Source organism: Pseudoliparis swirei, chromosome 9 (assembly GCF_029220125.1).
Source record: "Pseudoliparis swirei isolate HS2019 ecotype Mariana Trench chromosome 9, NWPU_hadal_v1, whole genome shotgun sequence".
In the NCBI taxonomy this organism is placed as follows: Eukaryota; Metazoa; Chordata; class Actinopteri; order Perciformes; family Liparidae; genus Pseudoliparis; species Pseudoliparis swirei.
In genome coordinates, this window is record NC_079396.1 from 735,006 (window position 1) to 762,448 (window position 27,443).

Genomic DNA, 27,443 nt, shown 5'->3' on the forward strand with positions numbered 1-27,443 from the left:
ACCACTACATACCACTGGAGTCCACTACATACCACTGGAGTCCACTACAGACCACTACATACCACTGGAGTCCACTACAGACCACTACATACCACTGGAGTCCACTACATACCACTGGAGTCCACTACAGACCACTACATACCACTGGAGTCCACTACATACCACTGGAGTCCACTACAGACCCCTACATACCACTGGAGTCCACTACAGACCACTACATACCACTGGAGTCCATTACAGACCACTACATACCACTGGAGTCCACTACATACCACTGGAGTCCACTACAGACCACTACATACCACTGGAGTCCACTACAGACCACTGGAGTCCACATGAAGGCCTAAAGAGGGAATTGGTGGTTCTGAACATTATTACTGGCCTCTAGAACGCATCATAAGAGGCTTCCAGCAGGAGGAGAGGACCCTGAGGGACCCTGAGGGACCCTCCACACATGGACCGGTTCTCTGATTCTCCACCTGAGCGGCGTCTGTTCGGCTGATGTTTGTGTCTTAATGTTTAAACCAGTTCACGTGAAAGCGAGTATTAATTTAATGCACCTATAAACTATACGTTAATGCACACGTCTCGTTTTAAATGTGTAAATATGCCCCGGATGTGTCGTAAAGTCACTTAGAACCAGGCCCGAGTGGCTCAACACTGAGTGCTCCTTTTTCCGTGAGCATTTGAACGCAGCAGAGGTGTGTACAGTTAAAACGCGCATGCGCAGAACGGGGACCGAACTCTCGCAAACTGGCGCCAAGCTGCAGCGTCCGGAGAGTCGAGTGGCACCGGCGGCCCAACTTCTCAAGCGGACCGATGACGTCACCGACGTGTGACGCTTGACCCGGAGCCGCGCGCAGTTCCCACAGAAAGGGCGTGCGCGTGCAGCAGCTGGTCTACGCGCGCGATGCCGTCGCTGACCCTGAGGGGCGTCACGGTGGACTTCCCGTACCCCCCCTACGACTGCCAGCGGGACTACATGAGCAAGGTGCTGCAGTGCCTGCAGCAGGTAACGGGGGGCCGGGACCGGGACCGGGACCGGGGGGCATGTGGACTAGGAGCTCAGGTCCTCTATGTGGACTAGGAGCTCCGGTCCTCTATGTGGACTAGGAGCTCAGGTCCTCTATGTGGAATCAGAGCTCCGGTCCTTTATGTGGAATCAGAGCTCCGGTCCTCTATGTGGAATCGGAGCTCCGGTCCTCTATGTGGTCTTGGAGCTCAGGTCCTCTATGTGGACTAGGAGCTCCAGTCCTCTATGTGGAATCAGAGCTCCAGTCCTTTATGTGGAATCAGAGCTCCGGTCCTCTATGTGGACTAGGAGCTCCGGTCCTCTATGTGGAATCAGAGCTCCAGTCCTTTATGTGGAATCAGAGCTCCGGTCCTCTATGTGGACTAGGAGCTCAGGTCCTCTATGTGGAATCAGAGCTCCAGTCCTTTATGTGGAATCAGAGCTCCGGTCCTCTATGTGGACTAGGAGCTCCGGTCCTCTATGTGAACTAGGAGCTCCGGTCCTCTATGTGGACTAGGAGCTCAGGTCCTCTCTGTGGACTAGGAGCTCCGGTCCTCTATGTGGACTAGGAGCTCAGGTCCTCTATGTGGTCTAGGAGCTCAGGTCCTCTATGTGGTCTTGGAGCTCAGGTCCTCTATGTGGTCTTGGAGCTCAGGACCTCTATGTGGTCTTGGAGCTCAGGTCCTCTATGTGGTCTTGGAGCTCCGGTCCTCTATGTGGTCTTGTAGCTCCAGTCCTCTATGTGGTCTAGGAGCTCCAGTCCTCTATGTGGTCTTGGAGCTCAGGTCCTCTATGTGGTCTTGGAGCTCAGGTCCTCTATGTGGTCTTGGAGCTCCAGTCCTCTATGTGGTCTAGGAGCTCCAGTCCTCTATGTGGTCTTGGAGCTCAGGTCCTCCATGTGGACTCGGAGCTCCAGTCTTCTATGTGGTCTTGGAGCTCCAGTCCTCTATGTGGTCTTGGAGCTCCAGTCCTCTATGTGGTCTTGGAGCTCCAGTCCTCTATGTGGTCTTGGAGCTCCAGTCCTCTATGTGGTCTAGGAGCTCCAGTCCTCTATGTGGTCTAGGAGCTCCAGTCCTCTATGTGGTCTAGGAGCTCCAGTCCTCTATGTGGTCTTGGAGCTCAGGTCCTCCATGTGGACTAGGAGCTCAGGTCCTCCATGTGGACTCGGAGCTCCAGTCCTCTATGTGGTCTTGGAGCTCCAGTCCTCTATGTGGTCTTGGAGCTCAGGTCCTCCATGTGGACTCGGAGCTCCAGTCCTCAATGTGGTCTTGGAGCTCCAGTCCTCTATGTGGTCTTGGAGCTCCAGTCCTCTATGTGGTCTTGGAGCTCCAGTCCTCTATGTGGTCTAGGAGCTCCGGTCCTCTATGTGGTCTAGGAGCTCCGGTCCTCTATGTGGTCTTGGAGCTCAGGTCCTCTATGTGGACTAGGAGCTCAGGTCCTCCATGTGGACTCGGAGCTCCAGTCCTCTATGTGGTCTTGGAGCTCCTGTCCCCCAAAGATGAACCTCCTTGTGGTTCTGCTTGTTTCAGAAGGCCAACGGGGTCCTGGAGAGCCCCACAGGGACCGGGAAGACCCTGTGCCTGCTGTGTGCCACGCTGGCCTGGCGGGACCACTTCAAGGACTCCATCTCCGCCCGCAAGATAGCGGAGAAGCTGGGCGGGGGGGACATGTTCCCCAGCACCCCCGTTGCATCCTGGGGGACGGCTGCCACCGACGGGGCCACAGCAAGTACGTCAGTTCACTGAAGGCCTTCAGGACCCGGTGCTGGTCTACACATGGTCCTGGTCTACACACCAGTGGGCTTTCAGTGGTCCTAAAACATCCCGCGTTCAAACGAGCAAAAAGACCCATAATGCAACATTACCAAGAACCACCACTGGTGACATCACTGATTACATCACTGGTGACCTCACTGATGACATCACTGATGACCTCACTGATTACATCACTGATGACATCACTGATGACATCACTGATGACATCACTGATGACATCACTGATGACATCACTGATGACCTCACTGATGACATCACTGATGACCTCACTGATGACATCACTGATGACCTCACTGATTACATCACTGATGACATCACTGGTGACCTCACTGATGACATCACTGGTGACCTCACTGATGACCTCACTGATGACCTCACTGGTGACCTCACTGATGACATCACTGGTGACCTCACTGATGACATCACTGGTGACCTCACTGATGACCTCACTGGTGACATCACTGATGACATCACTGGTGAGGAGGGGCTTTGCCCTTTCTGGTCTCCGTGCCCCTCACGTGGTCCCATGTGGTCTCCGTGCCCCTCACGTGGTCCCATGTGGTCTCCGTGCCCCTCACGTGGTCCCATGTGGTCTCATGCGGTCCTCTTGTCCTCAGCCTACTACACGGATGTCCCTAAGATCATCTACGCCTCCAGGACTCACTCCCAGCTGGCCCAGGTCATCAATGAGCTGAAGACCACCTCGTACAGGTAGACCTTCTCAAACTGGACCCTGAGGAGGTGGACCAGGTGAGGCCTGTTGCTCACGTCTCTCATTCAGCCCCAAGGTCTGCGTGCTGGGGTCCAGAGACCAGCTGTGCATCAACCCGGAAGTGATGCGCCAGGAGAACCACCACGCCAAGGTGAGCCCGCTAAGACCTGGGAGACCAGGTGAGCCCACTAAGACCTGGGAGACCAGGTGAGCCCACTAAGACCTGGGAGACCAGGTGAGCCCACTAAGACCTGGGAGACCAGGTGAGCCCACTAAGACCTGGGAGACCAGGTGAGCCCACTAAGACCTGGGAGACCAGTGAGCCCACTAAGACCTGGGAGACCAGGTGAGCCCACTAAGACCTGGGAGACCAGTGAGCCCACTAAGACCTGGGAGACCAGGTGAGCCCACTAAGACCTGGGAGACCAGTGAGCCCACTAAGACCTGGGAGACCAGGTGAGCCCACTAAGACCTGGGAGACCAGGTGAGCCCACTAAGACCTGGGAGACCAGGTGAGCCCACTAAGACCTGGGAGACCAGGTGAGCCCACTAAGACCTGGGAGACCAGTGAGCCCACTAAGACCTGGGAGACCAGGTGAGCCCACTAAGACCTGGGAGACCAGGTGAGCCCACTAAGACCTGGGAGACCAGGTGAGCCCACTAAGACCTGGGAGACCAGGTGAGCCCACTAAGACCTGGGAGACCAGGTGAGCCCACTAAGACCTGGGAGACCAGGTGAGCCCACTAAGACCTGGGAGACCAGGTGAGCCCACTAAGACCTGGGAGACCAGGTGAGCCCACTAAGACCTGGGAGACCAGGTGAGCCCACTAAGACCTGGGAGACCAGGTGAGCCCACTAAGACCTGGGAGACCAGGTGAGCCCACTAAGACCTGGGGAGACCAGTGAGCCCACTAAGACCTGGGAGACCAGGTGAGCCCACTAAGACCTGGGAGACCAGGTGAGCCCACTAAGACATGAGACCAGGTGAGCCCACTCAACTGGGAGACCCAGGTGAGCCCACCAGACCTGGAGACCAGGTGACCAGGTGAGCCACTAAGACCTGGGAGACCAGTGAGCCCACTAAGACCTGGGAGACCAGTGAGCCCACTAAGACCTGGGAGACCAGGTGAGCCCACTAAGACCTGGGAGACCAGGTGAGCCCACTAAGACCTGGGAGACCAGGTGAGCCCACTAAGACCTGGGAGACCAGGTGAGCCCACTAAGACCTGGGAGACCAGGTGAGCCCACTAAGACCTGGGAGACCAGGTGAGCCCACTAAGACCTGGGAGACCAGGTGAGCCCACTAAGACCTGGGAGACCAGGTGAGCCCACTAAGACCTGGTTAGACCAGGTGAGCCCACTAAGACCTGGGAGACCAGGTGAGCCCACTAAGACCTGGGAGACCAGGTGAGCCCACTAAGACCTGGGAGACCAGGTGAGCCCACTAAGACCTGGGAGACCAGTGAGCCCACTAAGACCTGGGAGACCAGTGAGCCCACTAAGACCTGGGAGACCAGGTGAGCCCACTAAGACCTGGGAGACCAGTGAGCCCACTAAGACCTGGGAGACCAGGTGAGCCCACTAAGACCTGGGAGACCAGGTGAGCCCACTAAGACCTGGGAGACCAGGTGAGCCCACTAAGACCTGGGAGACCAGGTGAGCCCACTAAGACCTGGGAGACCAGTGAGCCCACTAAGACCTGGGAGACCAGGTGAGCCCACTAAGACCTGGGAGACCAGGTGAGCCCACTAAGACCTGGGAGACCAGGTGAGCCCACTAAGACCTGGGAGACCAGGTGAGCCCACTATCGTTAGTCCAGGTCTGAGGAGACCAGCAGACATCTTCTCAAAGCGGAACCGGAGAGCTAGGAGAAGTTTCTGGGACCTTGTGGGTCTCTAAGAAGACCTGGCAGGTTGTGGTTCTGGCCTTGGAGATGGAGGGTTGGGGTCTGGGGGGTAGTGGACCCATGTGGACTTTAACATCGGCCCTGTTGTGTTCTTCAGGTCCACATGTGCAGAGGAAAGGTCTCCACCAGGTCCTGTGTCTTCTACAACAACGTGGAAGGTCAGGACCACTAGAGACCAGGACCACGAGAGACCAGGACCACGAGAGACCAGGACCACTAGAGAGGAGGAGGACCACTAGAGACCAGGACTACTAGAGACCAGGACCACTAGAGAGGAGGAGGACCACTAGAGACCAGGACCACTAGAGACCAGGACCACGAGAGACCAGGACCACTAGAGAGGAGGAGGACCACTAGAGACCAGGACCACGAGAGACCAGGACTACTAGAGACCAGGACCACTAGAGAGGAGGAGGACCACTAGAGACCAGGACCACGAGAGACCAGGACCACGAGAGAGGAGGACCACTAGAGAGGAGGAGGACCACTAGAGACCAGGACCACTAGAGACCAGGACCACTAGAGAGGAGGTGGACCACTAGAGACCATGACCACGAGAGACCAGGACCACTAGAGAGGAGGAGGACCACTAGAGAGGAGGTGGACCACTAGAGACCAGGACCACTAGAGAGGAGGAGGACCACTAGAGAGGAGGAGGACCACTAGAGACCAGGACCACGAGAGACCAGGACCACTAGAGAGGAGGAGGACCACTAGAGACCAGGACCACTAGAGAGGAGGAGGACCACTAGAGACCAGGACCACTAGAGACCAGTACCACTAGAGACCAGTACCACTAGAGAGGAGGAGGACCACTAGAGAGGAGGAGGACCACTAGAGACCAGGACCACTAGAGAGGAGGAGGACCACTAGAGACCAGGACCACTAGAGACCAGGACCACTAGAGAGGAGGAGGACCACTAGAGACCAGGACCACGAGAGACCAGGACCACTAGAGAGGAGGAGGACCACTAGAGACCAGGACCACTAGAGAGGAGGACCACTAGAGAGTAGGACCACTAGAGACCAGGACCACTAGAGAGGAGGTGGACCACTAGACCTGGCAGAGCGTCCCTCTCGGTGTTGGTCCTGGTCCAGGAGGTCCCCCTAATGTTCCTCTCCTCCTCCTCAGAGAAGAGCACTGACCGAGACCTGGGGACCTCCATCCTGGACGTGGAGGACCTGGTGAAATACGGCAACAAGCAAAGGTGTCCAGAGTCCTCCTGCTGGTCCGGTTCACTAGAGACCAGCAGCTGCTGGTCCGGTTCACTAGAGACCTGCTGGTCCGGTTCACTAGAGACCTGCTGGTCCGGTTCACTAGAGACCAGCAGCTGCTGGTCCGGTTCACTAGAGACCAGCAGCTGCTTCATGTCCTCCTGCTGGTCCGGTTCTTACCGGTCCCCGTGTCCCTGCAGGGTCTGTCCCTACTACCTGTCCCGGGCCCTGAAGCAGCAAGCAGACATCATCTTCATGCCCTACAACTACCTGCTGGATCCAAAGGTGAGCGGGTCCACCCTAACCCTAACCCTAACCCTAACCCTGCTCTGGTTCCTGATCTGGTCCCTGATCTGGTCCCTGATCTGGTTCCTGATCTGGTCCCTGATCTGGTCCCTGATCTGGTTCCTGATCTGGTCCCTGATCTGGTCCCTGATCTGGTCCCTGCTCTGGTCCCTGATCTGGTCCCTGATCTGGTCCCTGATCTGGTTCCTGCTCTGGTCCCTGATCTGGTCCCTGATCTGGTCCCTGATCTGGTTCCTGCTCTGGTCCCCCTGGCTGCTGGTCTTCAGGTCTTTCTCTTGTGTCCACAGAGCCGTAAAGCTCACAGCATCGAGCTGAGTGGAGCCGTGGTGATCTTTGACGAGGCCCACAACGTGGTAAGACTGGACCTGGTCTGGTGGTGGGACCCCCTGAGACCCACAACCCCTCAGAGGGGGCAGAGGAGCCTCCTGGGGGGGCGGTCCGGTCCCTATGAATACACATGGACTGAGTGTTGTGGACCAGCGTAGTCTTTAGTCAGACGGTGTAGTTCCATGAGTTGACCACTAGGTAGATCTGCTTCCTCCTCCTGGTCTTCCAGAGCTCCTTTGAGGCCTCTAAGCGGTCTGGTCCAGACTCGCTGGTCCAGTTGGAGGATGGGCTGGAGAAGACCGTCAGGCCCGTAGGACTCTGGACTCTGGACTCTAGATTCTGGACTGGACTCTGGTTTCTGGACTCTAGATTCTGAACTGGACTCTGGACTCTGGACTCGACTCTAGACTCTGGATTCTGGACTGGACTCTAGACTTTGGACTGGACTCTAGATTCTGGACTGGACTCTGGACTGGACTCTAGATACTGGACTCTGGAGACTGGACTCTGGACTCTAGACTCTGGACTCTAGATTCTGGATTCTGGACTGGACTCTGGACTGGACTCTAGACTGGACTCTGGACAATAGATTCTGGACTGGACTCTAGACTCTGGACTCTAGATACTGGATTCTAGAATCTGGACTCTGGACTGGTCCGGACTCTAGATTCTGGACTGGACTCTGGACTCTGGACTCTGGTCTCTGGACTCTAGAATCGACTCTAGACTGGACTCTGGACTCTGGACTGGTCTCTGGACTCTGGACTAGACCCTGGATTCTGGACTCTGGACTCTGGAGGTCTCAGCGAGTCCCCCTTGTTGCAGGAGAAGACGTGTGAGGAGGCCACGTCCTTCGACCTCAGTCCCTACGACGTGGCCTCGGCCGTCAGCGCCGTGGACCGGCTGCTGCTGGACCAGGCCCGGGAGGAGGTCCGGGAGGAGGACTTCAACATGGAGGGTCTGGGCTCAGGTCAGTGGGGTCAGAGGTCACATGGGGGGGAGGGGGGACAGACACGGTGACTAAAACAGGTCCTCTTGTTTCAGGTCTAAAGATAAACCTGGAGAGCATCGCTACGGTGAAGCGTGAGTATCTTCATCTCTACAGGCTTCATCTTCATCATCTCTATAGGCTTCATCTTCTTCATCTCTATAGGCTTCATCTTCATCTCTATAGGCTTCATCTTCATCATCTCTATAGGCTTCATCTTCATCTATAGGCTTCATCTTCATCATCTCTATAGGCTTCATCTTCTTCATCTCTATAGGGTTCATATTCATCATCTCTATAGGCTTCATCTTCTTCATCTCTATAGGCTTCATCTTCTTCATCTCCATAGTCTTCATCATCTCTACAGGCTTCATCTTCATCATCTCTATAGGGTTCATCTTCATCATCTCTACAGGCTTCATCTTCATCTCTACAGGCTTCATCTTCATCATCTCTATAGGGTTCATCTTCATCATCTCTACAGGCTTCATCTTCATCATCTCTATAGGGTTGATCTTCATCATCTCTACAGGCTTCATCTTCATCATCTATAGGGTTCATCTTCATCATCTCTACAGGCTTCATCTTCATCATCTCTATAGGGTTCATCTTCATCATCTCGATAGGATTCATCTTCATCATCTCTACAGGCTTCATCTTCATCATCTCTATAGGGTTCATCTTCATCATCTCTATAGGGTTCATCTTCATCATCTCTATAGGGTTCATCATCTCTGGTTTGTCTTCACAGAGATTCTTCTGGACCTGGAGGCGGCCATCGATGCCTTCGAGGTCCCGAGTGAGAAGGGCCTCACGAAGCCGGGCATGTAAGAGCAGCTCGACGTCCTCCTGTCTCACCTTTACCTGTCTCACCTTCGCCTGTCTCACCTTCACCTGTCTCACCTTTACCTGTCTCACCTTCGCCTGTCTCACCTTCGCCTGTCTCACCTTCGCCTGTCTCACCTTCATCATCTGCAGCAGCCTAATGGCCTGTCCTCTGTCTGCCTCAGCTTCATCTACGAGCTGCTGGAGAGAGTCCACCTGACCTACAGCAGCAGGACGGCCGTCTCCGAAGCTCTGGAGCAGATCATCGGACACCTGGCGGGACGTCAGTGGCTCTTCTTCTTCTTCTTCTTCTTCTTCTTCTTCTTCTTCTTCGTGAACCTGTGGTGTTCCTCAGAGTCCGGAGTCTTCCTGAACACCAGTGGCCTGCAGAAGCTGTTGGACATCATCCAGGTAGGAGCCCCCCAGAGGGCCTCCCAGAGGGCCCCGTCCCTCAGCCTCATGGGGACAACCAGGACCCGCTTAGCATGCAGACTGGTTCTGGGGGTCTAGCAGCCAGTTCCCTGCAGCAGCAACACTCCTCCTCTTCCTCCTCCAGCTGGTGTTCTGCGGCGACCCCTCGGAGAAGGACCGGCTGCAGCAGATGCAGACCAACACGGCTCATTTCAAGGTCGGTTGAAGACACGCGTGTGCGTCTCTACACACGTGTTCTCAGTGACGTCATCGCATCCGTCCGCTCAGGTTCACATCCACCGAGACAAAAGCTACCAGAAGAAACCGCAGAGCGCCGACGTGTGGGCCTCCTCTTCATCGAAGAAACAAGGTGAGCGGTCGCAGCCTGCGGTCCACAGGGGGCGCTCTGCAGCGTAGCCCACTGACCTGACCTCTGACCCCTGACCTGGTGACCTGAGCGTGTCTCTGCTGCTCGTAGGCAACGTCCTGAGCTACTGGTGCTTCTCTCCGGGCTTCAGCATGCAGGACCTGGTGGCTCAAGGGGTCCGCTGCCTCATCCTGACCAGCGGGACCCTCGCCCCCCTCTCCTCCTTCACCTGTGAGATGAGGATGTGAGTACCTGTTGTTCCCCAGAGCCTGGTTCCTCCCATGGTAGCTCCTCCCACCATGTGGTACCTCACATTGTAGCTCCTCCCACCATGTGGTACCTCACATTGTTGCTCCTCCCATCAGGTGGTACCTCACATGGTAGCTCCTCCCACCAGGTGGTTCTTTACATGGTAGCTCCTCCCATCAGGTGGTTCCTTACATGGTAGCTCCTCCCATCAGGTAGTACCTTACATGGTAGCTCCTCCCATCAGTTAGCTCCTCCCATCAGGTGTACCTCCCATGGTAGCCCCTCCCATCAGTTAGCTCCTCCCATCAGGTGTACCTCCCATGGTAGCTCCTCCCATCAGCTGTTACCTCACATGGTAGCCCCTCCCACCAGGTGTACCTTTCATGGTAGCCCCTTCCACCCGTTGGTTCTGACCCGCTGTGCTGCAGTCCGTTCTCAGTGAGTCTGGAGAACAGTCATGTGATCCAGAGGGACCAGATCTTCGTTGGCGTCATTGAGCGCGGTCCGGACGGCGTCCAGCTGAGCTCGGCGTTTGACAGGAGGTTGGTGTTCCTCCACCAGGAGCTCCGTCCCATTCTAATCACAACAAAGTCATGATGTCATCGCTCCTCCCAGGTTCCTCCCTGAGAACATGGCGTCGCTAGGCAACACTGTTGGTAAGACTCACAGACGGCTGTGTCCTCCTGAAGGTCATGACCTCTCCTTGTTTGACCTTCATACGTGTGTCCTCCTGAAGGTCATGACCTCTCCTTGTTTGACCTTCATACGTGTGTCCTCCTGAAGGTCATGACCTCTCCTTGTTTGACCTTCATATGTGTGTCCTTCTGAAGGTCATGACCTCTCCTTGTTTGACCTTCATACGTGTGTCCTCCTGAAGGTCATGACCTCCTTGTTTGACCTTCATATGTGTGTCCTCCTGAAGGTCATGACCTCTCCTTGTTTGACCTTCATACGTGTGTCCTCCTGAAGGTCATGACCTCTCCTTGTTTGACCTTCATATGTGTGTCCTCCTGAAGGTCATGACCTCTCCTTGTTTGACCTTCATACGTGTGTCCTCCTGAAGGTCATGACCTCCTTGTTTGACCTTCATACGTGTGTCCTTCTGAAAGTCATGACCTCTCCTTGTTTGACCTTCATACGTGTGTCCTCCTGAAGGTCATAACCTCCTTGTTTGACCTTCATACGTGTGTCCTCCTGAAGGTCATGACCTCTCCTTGTTTGACCTTCATACGTGTGTCCTCCTGAAGGTCATGACCTCCTTGTTTGACCTTCATACGTGTGTCCTCCTGAAAGTCATGACCTCTCCTTGTTTGACCTTCATACGTGTGTCCTCCTGAAGGTCATGACCTCCTTGTTTGACCTTCATACGTGTGTCCTCCTGAAGGTCATGACCTCTCCTTGTTTGACCTTCATACGTGTGTCCTCCTGAAGGTCATGACCTCCTTGTTTGACCTTCATACGTGTGTCCTCCTGAAAGTCATGACCTCTCCTTGTTTGACCTTCATACGTGTGTCCTCCTGAAGGTCATGACCTCCTTGTTTGACCTTCATACGTGTGTCCTCCTGAAAGTCATGACCTCTCCTTGTTTGACCTTCATACGTGTGTCCTCCTGAAGGTCATGACCTCCTTGTTTGACCTTCATACGTGTGTCCTCCTGAAGGTCATGACCTCTCCTTGTTTGACCTTCATACGTGTGTCCTCCCGAAGGTCATGACCTCCTTGTTTGACCTTCATACGTGTGTCCTCAGCCAACCTGAGCCGGGTGGTCCCTGAAGGCCTCCTGGTGTTCTTCCCTTCGTTCCCCCTGATGGAGAAGACCCTCGAGTCCTGGAGGGTGAGTAGACCGCCTGAGGACCAGAACCGGGTCGCGGGCCGTCATCGCCTCTTCTGCCCTGTGTCGCTGTGTGTGTGTGTCATGTGTGTGTGTGTACATGTATGTGTGTGTAATGTGTGTGTGTACCTGTTGTAGTCCAGTGGACATGCAGCTCGTATCGAAAGCGTGAAGCCGATCTTTGTGGAACCTAAAGGAAACCTGAAGGGCACCTTCAACGAGGTGAGTACCACGTGTCATGTGACATGTGTCATGTGACATTTTACATGACATCACTCCCCCTTCAGGTGATTGAGGGTTACTACAGGCAGGTGAACGATCCCACAGCCAGGGGCGGGACCTTCTGCGCTGTGTGCCGAGGCAAGGTGAGTCCTCCACCCTCATGGTGATTCCTCCACCCTCATGGTGAGTCCTCCACCCTCATGGTGAGTCATCCACCCTCATGGTGAGTCCTCCACCCTCATGGTGAGTCATCCACCCTCATGGTGAGTCCTCCACCCTCATAGTGAGTCCTCCACCCTCATGGTGAGTCCTCCACCCTCATGGTGAGTCCTCCACCCTCATGGTGAGTCATCCACCCTCATGGTGAGTCCTCCACCCTCACGGTGAGTCCTCCACCCTCACGGTGAGTCCTCCACCCTCACGGTGAGTCCTCCACCCTCACGGTGAGTCATCCACCCTCACGGTGAGTCATCCACCCTCACGGTGAGTCCTCCACCCTCACGGTGAGTCCTCCACCCTCACGGTGAGTCATCCACCCTCATGGTGAGTCCTCCACCCTCATGGTGAGTCCTCCACCCTCATGGTGAGTCATCCACCCTCAGGGTGAGTCATCCACCCTCATGGTGAGTCCTCCACCCCCACCCTCATGGTGAGTCCTCCACCCTCATGGTGAGTCATCCACCCTCATGGTGAGTCCTCCACCCTCAGGGTGAGTCCTCCACCCTCATGGTGAGTCCTCCACCCTCATAGTCACATGGGGCATTCTGCATAGACTGAATTGCATCCTGGGTAATGGAGTCCAGAGCAGCCGGTCTGTGGAGGCCCGGTCTTGCACCTCACGTCTTCCTGTGGACTCCATCCCACAGGTGGAGGTGAAGTTAGTCCATGTCGATGTGTGGAGTGTGGAGGCTCCGCCCTCAGACATGGAGGAGGAGCTCCGCCCTCATGTTCACTTCCTGTCTCCTCCAGGCCAGCGAGGGGCTGGACTTTGCGGACTCCTTCGGTCGGGCGGTGGTCATCACCGGCCTGCCCTTCCCCCCCAAGATGGACCCGCGAGTCGTCCTGAAGATGCAGTACCTGGATGAGATGAGCCGGAGGAAAGAGCCCGGAGTGAAGGTAAGAGCAAGGTCACAAGGTCACAAGGTCACAGGGTCACAGGGTCACATTCTGTGTGTGTGTGTGTGTGTAGTACCTCTCTGGTCAGGACTGGTACCGGCAGCAGGCCTTCAGGGCCGTGAACCAGGCCATCGGGAGAGTCATCCGGCACAAGGACGACTACGGAGCCATCCTGCTGTGTGACCACAGGTACTGGACCAGGACCTGGTGGGGGACCGGCACCGGGTGGGGGACCGGCACCTGGTGGGGGACCAGACCTGGTGGGGGACCGGCACCTGGTGGGGGACCAGACCTGGTGGGGGACCGGCACCTGGTGGGGGACCGGCACCTGGTGGGGGACCAGACCTGGTGGGGGACCGGCACCTGGTGGGGGACCAGACCTGGTGGGGGACCGGCACCTGGTGGGGGACCAGACCTGGTGGGGGACCGGCACCTGGTGGGGGACCAGACCTGGTGGGGACCGGCACCTGGTGGGGACCAGACCTGGTGGGGACCGGGACCTGTGGGACCAGACCTGGTGGGGACCTGGTGGGGACCTGCTGAGGACCTGGTGGGGACCTGGTGAGGACCTGGTGGGGACCGACCTGGTGGGGGACCGGGACCTGGTGGGGGACCGGGACCTGGTGGGGGACCGGACCTGGTGGGGGACCGGACCTGGTGGGGGACCGGACCTGGTGGGGGACCGGGACCTGGTGGGGGACCAGACCTGGTGGGGGACCGGACCTGGTGGGGGACCGGGACCTGGTCCCAGATACTCTGGGCCTCGTGAGAGCCCATGTGGTCTCTCGAGGTCTTTAGAGGCCATGTCCCTGGACCAGCTGCAGGCAGAGGGCCGGCGGTCCGACCCGGCTCTGGTCCATTCGGACTCTTCCCCCTGAGTGTGTGATGAGGGGCCAGGCGGGCCGCAGTAACCGTCCTCTCCTGCAGGTTCCAGGGTTCTGGGGCCCGGGCCCAGCTGCCGTCCTGGGTCCAGCCCTACGTGCGCCTGTACGAAGGCTTCGGGAACGTGGTCCGGGACGTGGCCCAGTTCTTCAGGGTGGCTCAGAAGATGGTAGGTTCTGGCAACACTGGTCACCTGACCTGCTGTGTTGCATTGTGGGAGTTGTGGTCCCCACTGACTGTGTGTGTGCCAGAGGCCGGTGGTGCAGAAGAAGGCCGCGGCTCCGAGCCGAGGGCCGGTGAGCTCAGACCTCCCGTCCTGCTCCACTACCCAGAATGCATCTGGCTTCCCCTCCTGCTCCGGCCCCCAGAAGGCCAAGAAGCTGGACGCCCACCTGCCCAGCCTGAAGAGGAGGAGACCAGGTGAGCAGACCACCTCCTCTGAACCCGCAGGGACAGGTGAGTCCTTCACTGATTGGTCCCCTGTGGTCTTTGTGGTCAGATGACCCCTCGGGAGCCAATGGGATGGCCAGGATCTGCATCATCACGAGTGAGCTCAGAGATGGAAGAGATCGGCCAACCTCCTGGACGCTCTGGAGCAAGTAGAGCAGGAGGAGGAGCAGGAGGAGGAGCAGGAGGAGGGAGCAGAGAAGGTAGCTGTGACTGAGAGGTTCCTCCTCTAGTTCCTCCTCTGGTTCTTCCTCTGGTTCCTCCTCTGGTTCCTCCTTTAGTTCCTCCTTTAGTTCCTCCTCTAGTTCCTCCTTTAGTTCCTCTGGTTCCTCCTCTGGTTCCTCTCCTCTGGTTCCTCCTTTGTTCCTCCTTTGTTCCTCCTCTGTTCCTCCTTTAGTTCCTCCTCTTCCTCCTCTGGTTCCTCCTAGTTCCTCCTTTGGTTCCTCCTCTGGTTCCTCCTCTGGTTCTTCCTCTGGTTCCTCCTCTGGTTCCTCCTTTAGTTCCTCCTCTGGTTCTTCCTCTGGTTCCTCCTCTGGTTCCTCCTTTAGTTCCTCCTCTGGTTCCTCCTCTGGTTCCTCCTCTGGTTCCTCCTCTGGTTCCTCCTCTGGTTCCTCCTCTGGTTCCTCCTCTGGTTCCTCCTCCTCTAGTTCCTCCTCTGGTTCCTCCTCTGGTTCCTCCTTTAGTTCCTCCTCTGGTTCCTCCTCTGGTTCCTCCTCTGGTTCCTCCTCTGGTTCCTCCTCTGGTTCCTCCTCTGGTTCCTCCTCTGGTTCCTCCTCTGGTTCCTCCTCTGGTTCCTCCTCTAGTTCCTCCTCTGGTTCCTCCTCTGGTTCCTCCTCTGGTTCCTCCTCTGGTTCCTCCTCTGGTTCTTCCTCTGGTTCCACCTCTAGTTCCTCCTCTGGTTCTTCCTCCTTTAGTTCCTCCTCTTGTTCCTCCTCTTGTTCCTCCTCTGGTTCCTCCTCTGGTTCCTCCTCTGGTTCCTCCTCTGGTTCCTCCTCTGGTTCCTCCTCTAGTTCCTCCTCTGGTTCCTCCTCTGGTTCCTCCTCTGGTTCCTCCTCTGGTTCCTCCTTTAGTTCCTCCTCTGGTTCCTCCTCTGGTTCCTCCTCTGGTTCCTCCTCTGGTTCCTCCTCTGGTTCCTCCTCTGGTTCCTCCTCTGGTTCCTCCTCTGGTTCCTCCTCTGGGTTCCTCCTCTGGTTCCTCCTCTGGTTCCTCCTCTGGTTCCTCTAGTTCCTCCTCTGGTTCCTCCCTCTGTTCCTCCTCTGGTTCTTCTTCCTCTGGTTCCTCCTCTGGTTCCTCCTCTGGTTCCTCCTCTGGTTCCTCCTCTAGTTCCTCCTCTGGTTCCTCCTCTAGTTCCTCCTCTGGTTCCTCCTCTGGTTCCTCCTCTGGTTCCTCCTCTGGTTCCTCCTCTGGTTCCTCCTCTGGTTCCTCCTCTGGTTCCTCCTCTAGTTCCTCCTCTGGTTCCTCCTCTGGTTCCTCCTCTGGTTCCTCCTCTGGTTCCTCCTCTGGTTCCTCCTCTGGTTCCTCCTCTGGTTCCTCCTCTGGTTCTTCCTCTGGTTCCTCCTTTAGTTCCTCCTCTGGTTCCTCCTCTGGTTCCTCCACTAGTTCCTCCTCTGGTTCCTCCTCTGGTTCTTCCTCTGGTTCCTCCTCTGGTTCCTCCTCTGGTTCCTCCTTTAGTTCCTCCTTTAGTTCCTCCTCTAGTTCCTCCTCTGGTTCCTCCACTAGTTCCTCCTCTGGTTCTTCCTCTGGTTCCTCCTCTAGTTCCTCCTCTAGTTCCTCCTCTGGTTCCTCCTCTGTGAGTGTGTCTGAGGGCTGTGCTCCTCCTGCAGGCCGGCCATCTGTCCACGTTGTCCCTGCAGTGGGACAAGAGGATGGAGGAGGAGCTGAGGGGAGGGAGACGCAAGATCAAGCTGGTCCAGGGTCAGGTAGGAGCTCCATGGTTCATACAGCACCCTGTAGACTCTCAGACCGGCTCAGCACATATAGTTTAATATGTTTATATGATATATCTAGTTTAATATGTTTATATGATATATCTCTAGTTGAATATGTTTATATGATATATCTCCAGTTGAATATGTTTATATGATATATCTCTAGTTGAATATGTTTATATGATATATCTCTAGTTGAATATGTTTATATGATATATCTCTAGTTTAATATGTTTATATGATATATCTCTAGTTTAATATGTTTATATGATATATCTCTAGTTTAATATGTTGATATGATATATCTCTAGTTGAATATGTTTATATGATATATCTCTAGTTGAATATGTTTATGATATATCTCCAGTTGAATATGTTTATATGATATATCTCTAGTTGAATATGTTTATATGATATATCTCTAGTTTAATATGTTTATATGATATATCTCTAGTTTAATATGTTGATATGATATATCTCTAGTTGAATATGTTTATATGATATATCTCCAGTTGAATATGTTTATATGATATATCTCTAGTTGAATATGTTTATATGATATATCTCTAGTTGAATATGTTTATATGATATATCTCTAGTTGAATATGTTTATATGATATATCTCTAGTTGAATATGTTTATATGATATATCTCTAGTTGAATATGTTATATGATATATCTCTAGTTGAATATGTTTATATGATATATCTCTAGTTGAATATGTTTATATGATATATCTCCAGTTGAATATGTTTATATGATATATCTCTAGTTGAATATGTTTATATGATATATCTCCAGTTGAATATGTTTATATGATATATCTCCAGTTGAATATGTTTATATGATATATCTCCAGTTGAATATGTTCATATGATATATCTCTAGTTGAATATGTTTATATGATATATCTCCAGTTGAATATGTTTATATGATATATCTCTAGTTGAATATGTTTATATGATATATCTCCAGTTGAATATGTTTATATGATATATCTCTAGTTGAATATGTTTATATGATATATCTCTAGTTGAATATGTTTATATGATATATCTCCAGTTGAATATGTTCATATGATATATCTCTAGTTTAATATGTTTATATGATATATCTCCAGTTGAATATGTTTATATGATATATCTCTAGTTGAATATGTTTATATGATATATCTCTAGTTGAATATGTTTATATGATATATCTCTAGTTGAATATGTTTATATGATATATCTAGTTTAATATGTTTATATGATATATCTCTAGTTGAATATGTTTATATGATATATCTCTAGTTGAATATGTTTATATGATATATCTCCAGTTGAATATGTTTATATGATATATCTCTAGTTTAATATGTTTATATGATATATCTAGTTTAATATGTTTATATGATATATCTCTAGTTGAATATGTTTATATGATATATCTCTAGTTGAATATGTTTATATGATATATCTCCAGTTGAATATGTTTATATGATATCTCTAGTTGAATATGTTTATATGATATATCTAGTTGAATATGTTTATATGATATATCTCCAGTTGAATATGTTTATATGATATATCTCTAGTTGAATATGTTCATATGATATATCTCTAGTTGAATATGTTCATATGATGATATATCTCCAGTTGAATATGTTCATATGATATATCTCTAGTTTAATATGTTTATATGATATATCTCCAGTTGAATATGTTTATATGATATATCTCTAGTTGAATATGTTTATATGATATATCTCTAGTTGAATATGTTTATATGATATATCTCTAGTTTAATATGTTTATATGATATATCTAGTTTAATATGTTTATATGATATATCTCTAGTTGAATATGTTTATATGATATATCTCTAGTTGAATATGTTTATATGATATATCTCCAGTTGAATATGTTTATATGATATATCTCTAGTTTAATATGTTTATATGATATATCTAGTTTAATATGTTTATATGATATATCTCTAGTTGAATATGTTTATATGATATATCTCTAGTTGAATATGTTTATATGATATATCTCTCCAGTTGAATATGTTTATATGATATATCTCTAGTTGAATATGTTTATATGATATATCTCTAGTTTAATATGTTTATATGATATATCTCTAGTTGAATATGTTTATATGATATATCTCTAGTTGAATATGTTTATATGATATATCTCTAGTTTAATATGTTTATATGATATATCTAGTTGAATATGTTTATATGATATATCTCTAGTTGAATATGTTTATATGATATATCTCCAGTTGAATATGTTTATATGATATATCTCTAGTTGAATATGTTCATATGATGATATATCTCTAGTTGAATATGTTTATATGATATATCTCTAGTTGAATATGTTTCTATGATATATCTCTAGTTTAATATGTTTATATGATATATCTCCAGTTGAATATGTTTATATGATATATCTCTAGTTGAATATGTTTATATGATATATCTCCAGTTGAATATGTTTATATGATATATCTCCAGTTGAATATGTTTATATGATATATCTCCAGTTGAATATGTTTATATGATATATCTCTAGTTGAATATGTTTATATGATATATCTCTAGTTGAATATGTTTATATGATATATCTCCAGTTGAATATGTTTATATGATATATCTCTAGTTGAATATGTTCATATGATATATCTCTAGTTTAATATGTTTATATGATATATCTCCAGTTGAATATGTTTATATGATATATCTCTAGTTGAATATGTTTATATGATATATCTCTAGTTTAATATGTTGATATGATATATCTCTAGTTTAATATGTTTATATGATATATCTCTAGTTGAATATGTTTATATGATATATCTCTAGTTTAATATGTTTATATGATATATCTCTAGTTTAATATGTTTATATGATATATCTCTAGTTGAATATGTTTATATGATATATCTCTAGTTTAATATGTTTATATGATATATCTCTAGTTTAATATGTTGATATGATATATCTCTAGTTGAATATGTTTATATGATATATCTCTAGTTGAATATGTTTATATGATATATCTCTAGTTTAATATGTTTATATGATATATCTCTAGTTTAATATGTTTATATGATATATCTCTAGTTGAATATGTTTATATGATATATCTCTAGTTGAATATGTTTATATGATATATCTCCAGTTGAATATGTTTATATGATATATCTCTAGTTGAATATGTTCATATGATATATCTCTAGTTTAATATGTTTATATGATATATCTCCAGTTGAATATGTTTATATGATATATCTCTAGTTGAATATGTTTATATGATATATCTCTAGTTTAATATGTTGATATGATATATCTCCAGTTGAATATGTTTATATGATATATCTCTAGTTGAATATGTTCATATGATATATCTCTAGTTGAATATGTTTATATGATATATCTCTAGTTGAATATGTTCATATGATGATATATCTCCAGTTGAATATGTTTATATGATATATCTCTAGTTTAATATGTTTATATGATATATCTCCAGTTGAATATGTTTATATGATATATCTCTAGTTGAATATGTTTATGATATATCTCTAGTTGAATATGTTTATATGATATATCTCCAGTTGAATATGTTTATATGATATATCTCCAGTTGAATATGTTTATATGATATATCTCTAGTTTAATATGTTTATATGATATATCTCCAGTTGAATATGTTCATATGATATATCTCTAGTTGAATATGTTTGTATGATATATCTCTAGTTTAATATGTTTATATGATATATCTCTAGTTGAATATGTTTATATGATATATCTCTAGTTTAATATGTTCATATGATATATCTCTAGTTGAATATGTTTATATGATATATCTCTAGTTGAATATGTTTATGATATATCTCCAGTTGAATATATTCATATGATGATATATCTCTAGTTTAATATGTTTGTATGATATATCTCTAGTTTAATATGTTTGTATGATATATCTCTAGTTTAATATGTTTATATGATATATCTCTAGTTGAATATGTTTGTATGATATATCTCTAGTTTAATATGTTTATATGATATATCTCTAGTTGAATATGTTTATATGATATATCTCTAGTTTAATATGTTCATATGATATATCTCTAGTTGAATATGTTCATATGATATATCTCTAGTTTAATATGTTCATATGATATATCTCTAGTTGAATATGTTTATATGATATATCTCTAGTTGAATATGTTTATGATATATCTCCAGTTGAATATATTCATATGATGATATATCTCTAGTTTAATATGTTTATATGATATATCTCTAGTTGAATATGTTTATATGATATATCTCTAGTTTAATATGTTTATATGATATATCTCTAGTTGAATATGTTTATGATATATCTCCAGTTGAATATATTCATATGATGATATATCTCTAGTTTAATATGTTCATATGATATATCTCTAGTTGAATATGTTTGTATGATATATCTCTAGTTTAATATGTTTATATGATATATCTCTAGTTGAATATGTTTGTATGATATATCTCTAGTTTAATATGTTTATATGATATATCTCTAGTTGAATATGTTTGTATGATATATCTCTAGTTTAATATGTTTATATGATATATCTCTAGTTGAATATGTTTATATGATATATCTCTAGTTTAATATGTTCATATGATATATCTCTAGTTGAATATGTTTATATGATATATCTCTAGTTGAATATGTTTATGATATATCTCCAGTTGAATATATTCATATGATGATATATCTCTAGTTTAATATGTTTATATGATATATCTCTAGTTGAATATGTTTATATGATATATCTCTAGTTTAATATGTTTATATGATATATCTCTAGTTGAATATGTTTATATGATATATCTCTAGTTTAATATGTTTATATGATATATCTCTAGTTTAATATGTTCATATGATATATCTCTAGTTGAATATGTTCATATGATGATATATCTCCAGTTGAATGTTTATATGATATATCTCTCGTTGAATATGTTTATATGATATATCTCCAGTTGAATATGTTTATATGATATATCTCTAGTTGAATATGTTTATATGATATATCTCTAGTTGAATATGTTTATATGATATATCTCTAGTTGAATATGTTCATATGATATATCTCTAGTTGAATATGTTCATATGATATATCTCTAGTTGAATATGTTTATATGATATATCTCCAGTTGAATATGTTTATATGATATATCTCTAGTTGAATATGTTCATATGATATATCTCTAGTTGAATATGTTTATATGATATATCTCCAGTTGAATATGTTTATATGATATATCTCTAGTTGAATATGTTTATATGATATATCTCCAGTTGAATATGTTTATATGATATATCTCTAGTTGAATATGTTCATATGATATATCTCTAGTTGAATATGTTCATATGATGATATATCTCCAGTTGAATGTTTATATGATATATCTCTCGTTGAATATGTTTATATGATATATCTCCAGTTGAATATGTTTATATGATATATCTCTAGTTGAATATGTTTATATGATATATCTCCAGTTGAATATGTTCATATGATATATCTCTCGTTGAATATGTTTATATGATATATCTCCAGTTGAATATGTTTATATGATATATCTCCAGTTGAATATGTTTATATGATATATCTCTAGTTGAATATGTTCATATGATATATCTCTAGTTGAATATGTTTATATGATATATCTCCAGTTGAATATGTTTATATGATATATCTCTAGTTGAATATGTTTATATGATATATCTCTAGTTGAATATGTTTATATGATATATCTCCAGTTGAATATGTTTATATGATATATCTCTAGTTGAATATGTTTATATGATATATCTCTAGTTGAATATGTTTATATGATATATCTCCAGTTGAATATGTTTATATGATATATCTCTAGTTGAATATGTTTATATGATATATCTCCAGTTGAATATGTTTATATGATATATCTCTAGTTTAATATGTTTATATGATATATCTCTAGTTGAATATGTTTATATGATATATCTCTAGTTTAATATGTTTATATGATATATCTCTAGTTGAATATGTTTATATGATATATCTCTAGTTTAATATGTTCATATGATATATCTCTAGTTGAATATGTTTATATGATATATCTCTAGTTGAATATGTTTATATGATATATCTCCAGTTGAATATGTTCATATGATATATCTCTAGTTTAATATGTTTATATGATATATCTCTAGTTGAATATGTTCATATGATATATCTCTAGTTTAATATGTTTATATGATATATCTCCAGTTGAATATGTTTATATGATATATCTCTAGTTGAATATGTTTATATGATATATCTCTAGTTGAATATGTTTATATGATATATCTCTAGTTGAATATGTTTATGATATATCTCCAGTTGAATATGTTTATATGATATATCTCCAGTTGAATATGTTCATATGATATATCTCTAGTTTAATATGTTTATATGATATATCTCCAGTTGAATATGTTCATATGATATATCTCTAGTTTAATATGTTTATATGATATATCTCTAGTTGAATATGTTTATATGATATATCTCTAGTTGAATATGTTTATATGATATATCTCTAGTTTAATATGTTCATATGATATATCTCTAGTTTAATATGTTCATATGATATATCTCTAGTTTAATATGTTCATATGATATATCTCCAGTTGAAAATGTCTATATGATATATCTCTAGTTGAATATGTTCATATGATGATATATCTCTAGTTGAATATGTTTATATGATATATCTCCAGTTGAATATGTTTATATGATATATCTCTAGTTGAATATGTTCATATGATATATCTCTAGTTGAATATGTTTATATGATATATCTCTAGTTGAATATGTTCATATGATATATCTCTAGTTGAATGTTTATATGATATATCTCTCGTTGAATATGTTCATATGATGATGATATATCTCTAGTTGAATATGTTTATATGATATATCTCTAGTTGAATATGTTTATATGATATATCTCGAGTTTAATATGTTCATATGATATATCTCTAGTTGAATATGTTCATATGATGATGATATATCTCTTGATATCTAACGTATGTGTCCTCCCAGAAGGGGGGCGGCCCAGAGGCCGTCTCTGGAGGATCCTCCTCCAGCCACAAGGCCAAGAGCTTCCTGGTCCAGATGAAGTCTCTGAGCCAGGTGAACTTCGACCGCGTCATGCAGGCCCTGCAGGCCTACAAGAAGACGGACCGGCTGGACCTGCTGCTCACGGAGGCCGCCGTCCTCACGGAGGACGCCCACACACACGCGCTGCTCCGAGGTGGGCCCAGCAGAGGGTCTCCACATGGGTCATAAGGGTCTACACAGGGGTCACAGGGGTCATAAGGGTCTACACAGGGGTCATAAGGGTCTACACAGGGGTCTCCACAGGGGTCATAAGGATCTACACAGGGGTCTCCACAGGGGTCATAAGGGTCTCCACAGGGGTCATAAGGGTCTACACAGGGGTCTCCACAGGGGTCATAAGGGTCTCCACAGGGGTCATAAGGGTCTACACAGGGGTCTCCACAGGGGTCATAAGGGTCTACACAGGGGTCTCCACAGGGGTCATAAGGGTCTACACAGGGGTCTCCACAGGGGTCATAAGGTCCACAGGGGTCATAAGGGTCTACACAGGGGTCTCCACAGGGGTCATAAGGGTCTACACAGGGGTCTCCACAGGGGTCATAAGGGTCTACACAGGGGTCTGAGTCATGGAATGCAGTGTCTGGATTTAGATGAAGCTTCCATGAATGTAATGAAGTCATGAATCAAGGTCATTTAAAGGTCATTTAAGGTCATTTTTATTATCTTAAAGTATTAACGAGATTTTGACAGTTCGACAAAAGTGTAATCGTCTCCTGGTTCTCCAGAATATCCAGCGAGCCCTGCATATATAAATATATATATATATATTATTGTGTATATATTATATATTTATAATACACACAATAATATATACATAGTATTGTGTCATAATATATATATATATAATACATACAATAATAAATATTAATTATATATATAAGTGTAGGTCTGAACTCATCCCAGTAGAGTTCGCTGTCATAAACAACCCTCTGTCTCTGGCCTATAAGTGTTGTTTGTTTGTTTGTGTCTCAGGCCTCTAACTGTTTGTTTGTTTGAGTCTCAGGCCTCTAACTGTTTGTTGTTTGTTTGTTTGTGTCTCAGGCCTCTAACTGTTTGTTTGTTTGAGTCTCAGGCCTCTAACTGTTTGTTTGTTTGTGTCTCAGGCCTCTAACTGTTTGTTTGTGTCTCAGGCCTCTAACTGTTTGTTTGTTTGTGTCTCAGGCCTCTAACTGTTTGTTTGTTTGAGTCTCAGGCCTCTAACTGTTTGTTTGTTTGTGTCTCAGGCCTCTAACTGTTTGTTTGTTTGTGTCTCAGGCGTCTAACTGTTTGTTTGTTTGTGTCTCAGGCCTCTAACTGTTTGTTTGTTTGTTTGAGTCTCAGGCCTCTAACTGTTTGTTTGTTTGTGTCTCAGGCCTCTAACTGTTTGTTTGTTTGAGTCTCAGGCCTCTAACTGTTTGTTTGTTTGTGTCTCAGGCCTCTAATTGTTTGTTGTTTGTTTGTGTCTCAGGCCTCTAACTGTTTGTTTGTTTGTGTCTCAGGCCTCTAACTGTTTGTTTGTTGTTTGTTTGTGTCTCAGGCCTCTAACTGTTTGTTTGTGTCTCAGGCCTCTAACTGTTTGTTTGTTGTTTGTTTGTGTCTCAGGCCTCTGTTTGTTTGTGTCTCAGGCCTCTAACTGTTTGTTTGTTTGTTGTTTGTGTCTCAGGCCTCTAACTGTTTGTTTGTGTCTCAGGCCTCTAACTGTTTGTTTGTTTGTTGTTTGTGTCTCAGGCCTCTAACTGTTTGTTTGTTTGTGTCTCAGGCCTCTACCAGTTCATCCGGCCTCATCACAAGAGCATGTTTGATGAGCGCTGCCAGCAGCTGACGGGGCTGGGCTGCGGCTACCGGGCCAGCCACGCACTGCCTGGTGGGTTCTCCTTCTTCGTCTTCATCTTCATCTCCTTCTTCTTCAGTTTTTTAAAGCCTTGTCTTTCCTTCCAGCGGCCTCCAGTAGCTCCGCCTCCTGCAGCCAGCTGGACACACAGCAGCTGAACCAAGGGGGCCCCCACCTGAACCAGCAGGGACCAGGAGACCCTCAGGCCGGTAGGACCCCATCTCTCTCCTCCTGTGGCCCCTCCTCGTCTCCCAGATGAACTGAGAGCTTCAGTCATCTCCACCTTTACATTTAAATGATAAGTTAGTTTGAGAGGAGGAGCTCCTTGAGACTCTTCCCTCAGCTGGAGGGCCCTGTGAGGGCTCTGTGAGGGCCGTGTGAGGGCCCTGTGAGGGCCCTGTGAGGGCTCTGTGAGGGCTCTGTGAGGGCCGTGTGAGGGCTCTGTGAGGGCTCTGTGAGGGCCCTGTGAGGGCTCTGTGAGGGCTCTGTGAGGGCCCTGTGAGGGCTCTGTGAGGGCTCTGTGAGGGCCGTGTGTCCCTAGCTGCTTCCTGACCGTGACTCATAACCACGGACATGTTCCTTCCCCCCGCTGCAGCCAGTAGCTCCGCCTCCTGCAGCCAGCTGGACACACAGCAGCTGAACCAAGGGGGCCCCCACCTGAACCAGCAGGGACCAGGAGACCCTCAGGCCGGTAGGACCCCGGCTCTCCGCCTCCTCCTGCTCCATATCTAACGTGTATCTGGCTCTCCGATGACTCATGGACCATGTGACCTCGTGTTCAGCTGTCTCATGTATCCTCCGTCCCTCTGGTCACATGACCAGCTGCTCATGACATCACCGTTAGTCTCCGTTGTCCCGCTGCAGGCTCGGCGCCCGGTGTCCACGCCTTCCTGGCCGACGTGAGGAGCGCCATCGGAGCGGAGAAGTCGTCCGTCCTGTTCCGGGCCCTCCAGACCTTCAGGAGGACGGACGGCTACGAGGCCCTGGAGGCGACCGCCGTGAGCCTGCTGACGGAGAGGGACCAGGACTTCACGCTGCTCGCCCGTAAGCTCCTCCCACCTCGACACGCCCCCGCAGGAGGCTCAGCTCTCAGCTCCTCCTCCTCCCCCAGCTCCTCCTCCTCCTCCTCTGCCCTCAGCTCCTCCTCCTCGCTCAGCTCCTCCTCCTCTGCCCTCAGCTCCTCCTCCTCTCTCAGCTCCTCCTCCTCCCCCAGCTCCTCCTCCTCTGCCCTCAGCTCCTCCTCCTCCTCTGCTCTCAGCTCCTCCTCTGCTCTCAGCTCCTCCTCCTCTCTCAGCTCCTCCTCCTCCTCCTCTGCCCTCAGCTCCTCCTCCTCCTCTGCTCTCAGCTCCTCCTCCTCTCTCAGCTCCTCCTCCTCCTCCTCTGCCCTCAGGGTTCGGCCGGTTCATCCCCGCCCGCCACAGGAGGAGGTACCAGGAGCTGCTGGGCGCTCTGACCGGTGCTGACCACCAGCGGCCACCAGGTGAAGACCAGCGCTGTGCTCTAGTTCTATCCTCCTCCTGGAGGACAGCGCCACCTGGTGGCCATGGCCTGGTGCGGTGAGACGCCGGTGTGACTTGTGCTTGTTTTTTCCAGTTCCGTCGTCGCTGCCTTTCAAGACTCAAAGCAAGATTCCCTTCAAAAAGCTGTAGGTCCTGAGGTCCAGGTCCTGAGGTCCAGGTCCAGGTCCAGAGGTCCAGGTCCTGGTGTTCCTGGAGCCCCCCCCCCTCTCACTGAGCAGCCAGTTCCTCTGCACGTGGTCCAGAGGATGCTGCTGATGTTTTTATATTTATTTGAGCTCATTAAACTGATGACAGACGTCTCCTGCCTCCTGGCCTCTCTCTTCAGGACAGAAGAGCTGTGGCGGGTTTATTTTGACAGTAAATGTTTTTCTTGAACATCTTCTA

General features: G+C 47.1%; 1 protein-coding gene across 1 annotated transcript; it reads left to right on the forward strand.

Moving 5' to 3' along the window:
* Nucleotides 1–229: 229 nt before the first annotated feature.
* rtel1 (regulator of telomere elongation helicase 1) lies at nt 230–27,358 on the forward strand. Its single transcript, XM_056422068.1, is given in 35 exon segments — nt 230–1,012; nt 2,542–2,740; nt 3,405–3,498; nt 3,569–3,650; nt 5,504–5,564; nt 6,539–6,614; nt 6,822–6,906; nt 7,215–7,280; nt 8,080–8,224; nt 8,299–8,337; nt 8,994–9,069; nt 9,253–9,350; nt 9,423–9,478; nt 9,624–9,695; nt 9,767–9,848; nt 9,957–10,089; nt 10,523–10,636; nt 10,710–10,750; nt 11,843–11,928; nt 12,064–12,147; nt 12,213–12,290; nt 13,117–13,263; nt 13,337–13,452; nt 14,191–14,314; nt 14,397–14,565; nt 14,645–14,704; nt 14,707–14,795; nt 16,416–16,511; nt 23,652–23,862; nt 25,468–25,572; nt 25,647–25,748; nt 26,135–26,230; nt 26,404–26,583; nt 26,930–27,019; nt 27,133–27,358. Coding segments are annotated over 35 exon segments (3,510 nt in total). The 5' UTR covers nt 230–910; the 3' UTR covers nt 27,189–27,358.
* Nucleotides 27,359–27,443: the final 85 nt, after the last annotated feature.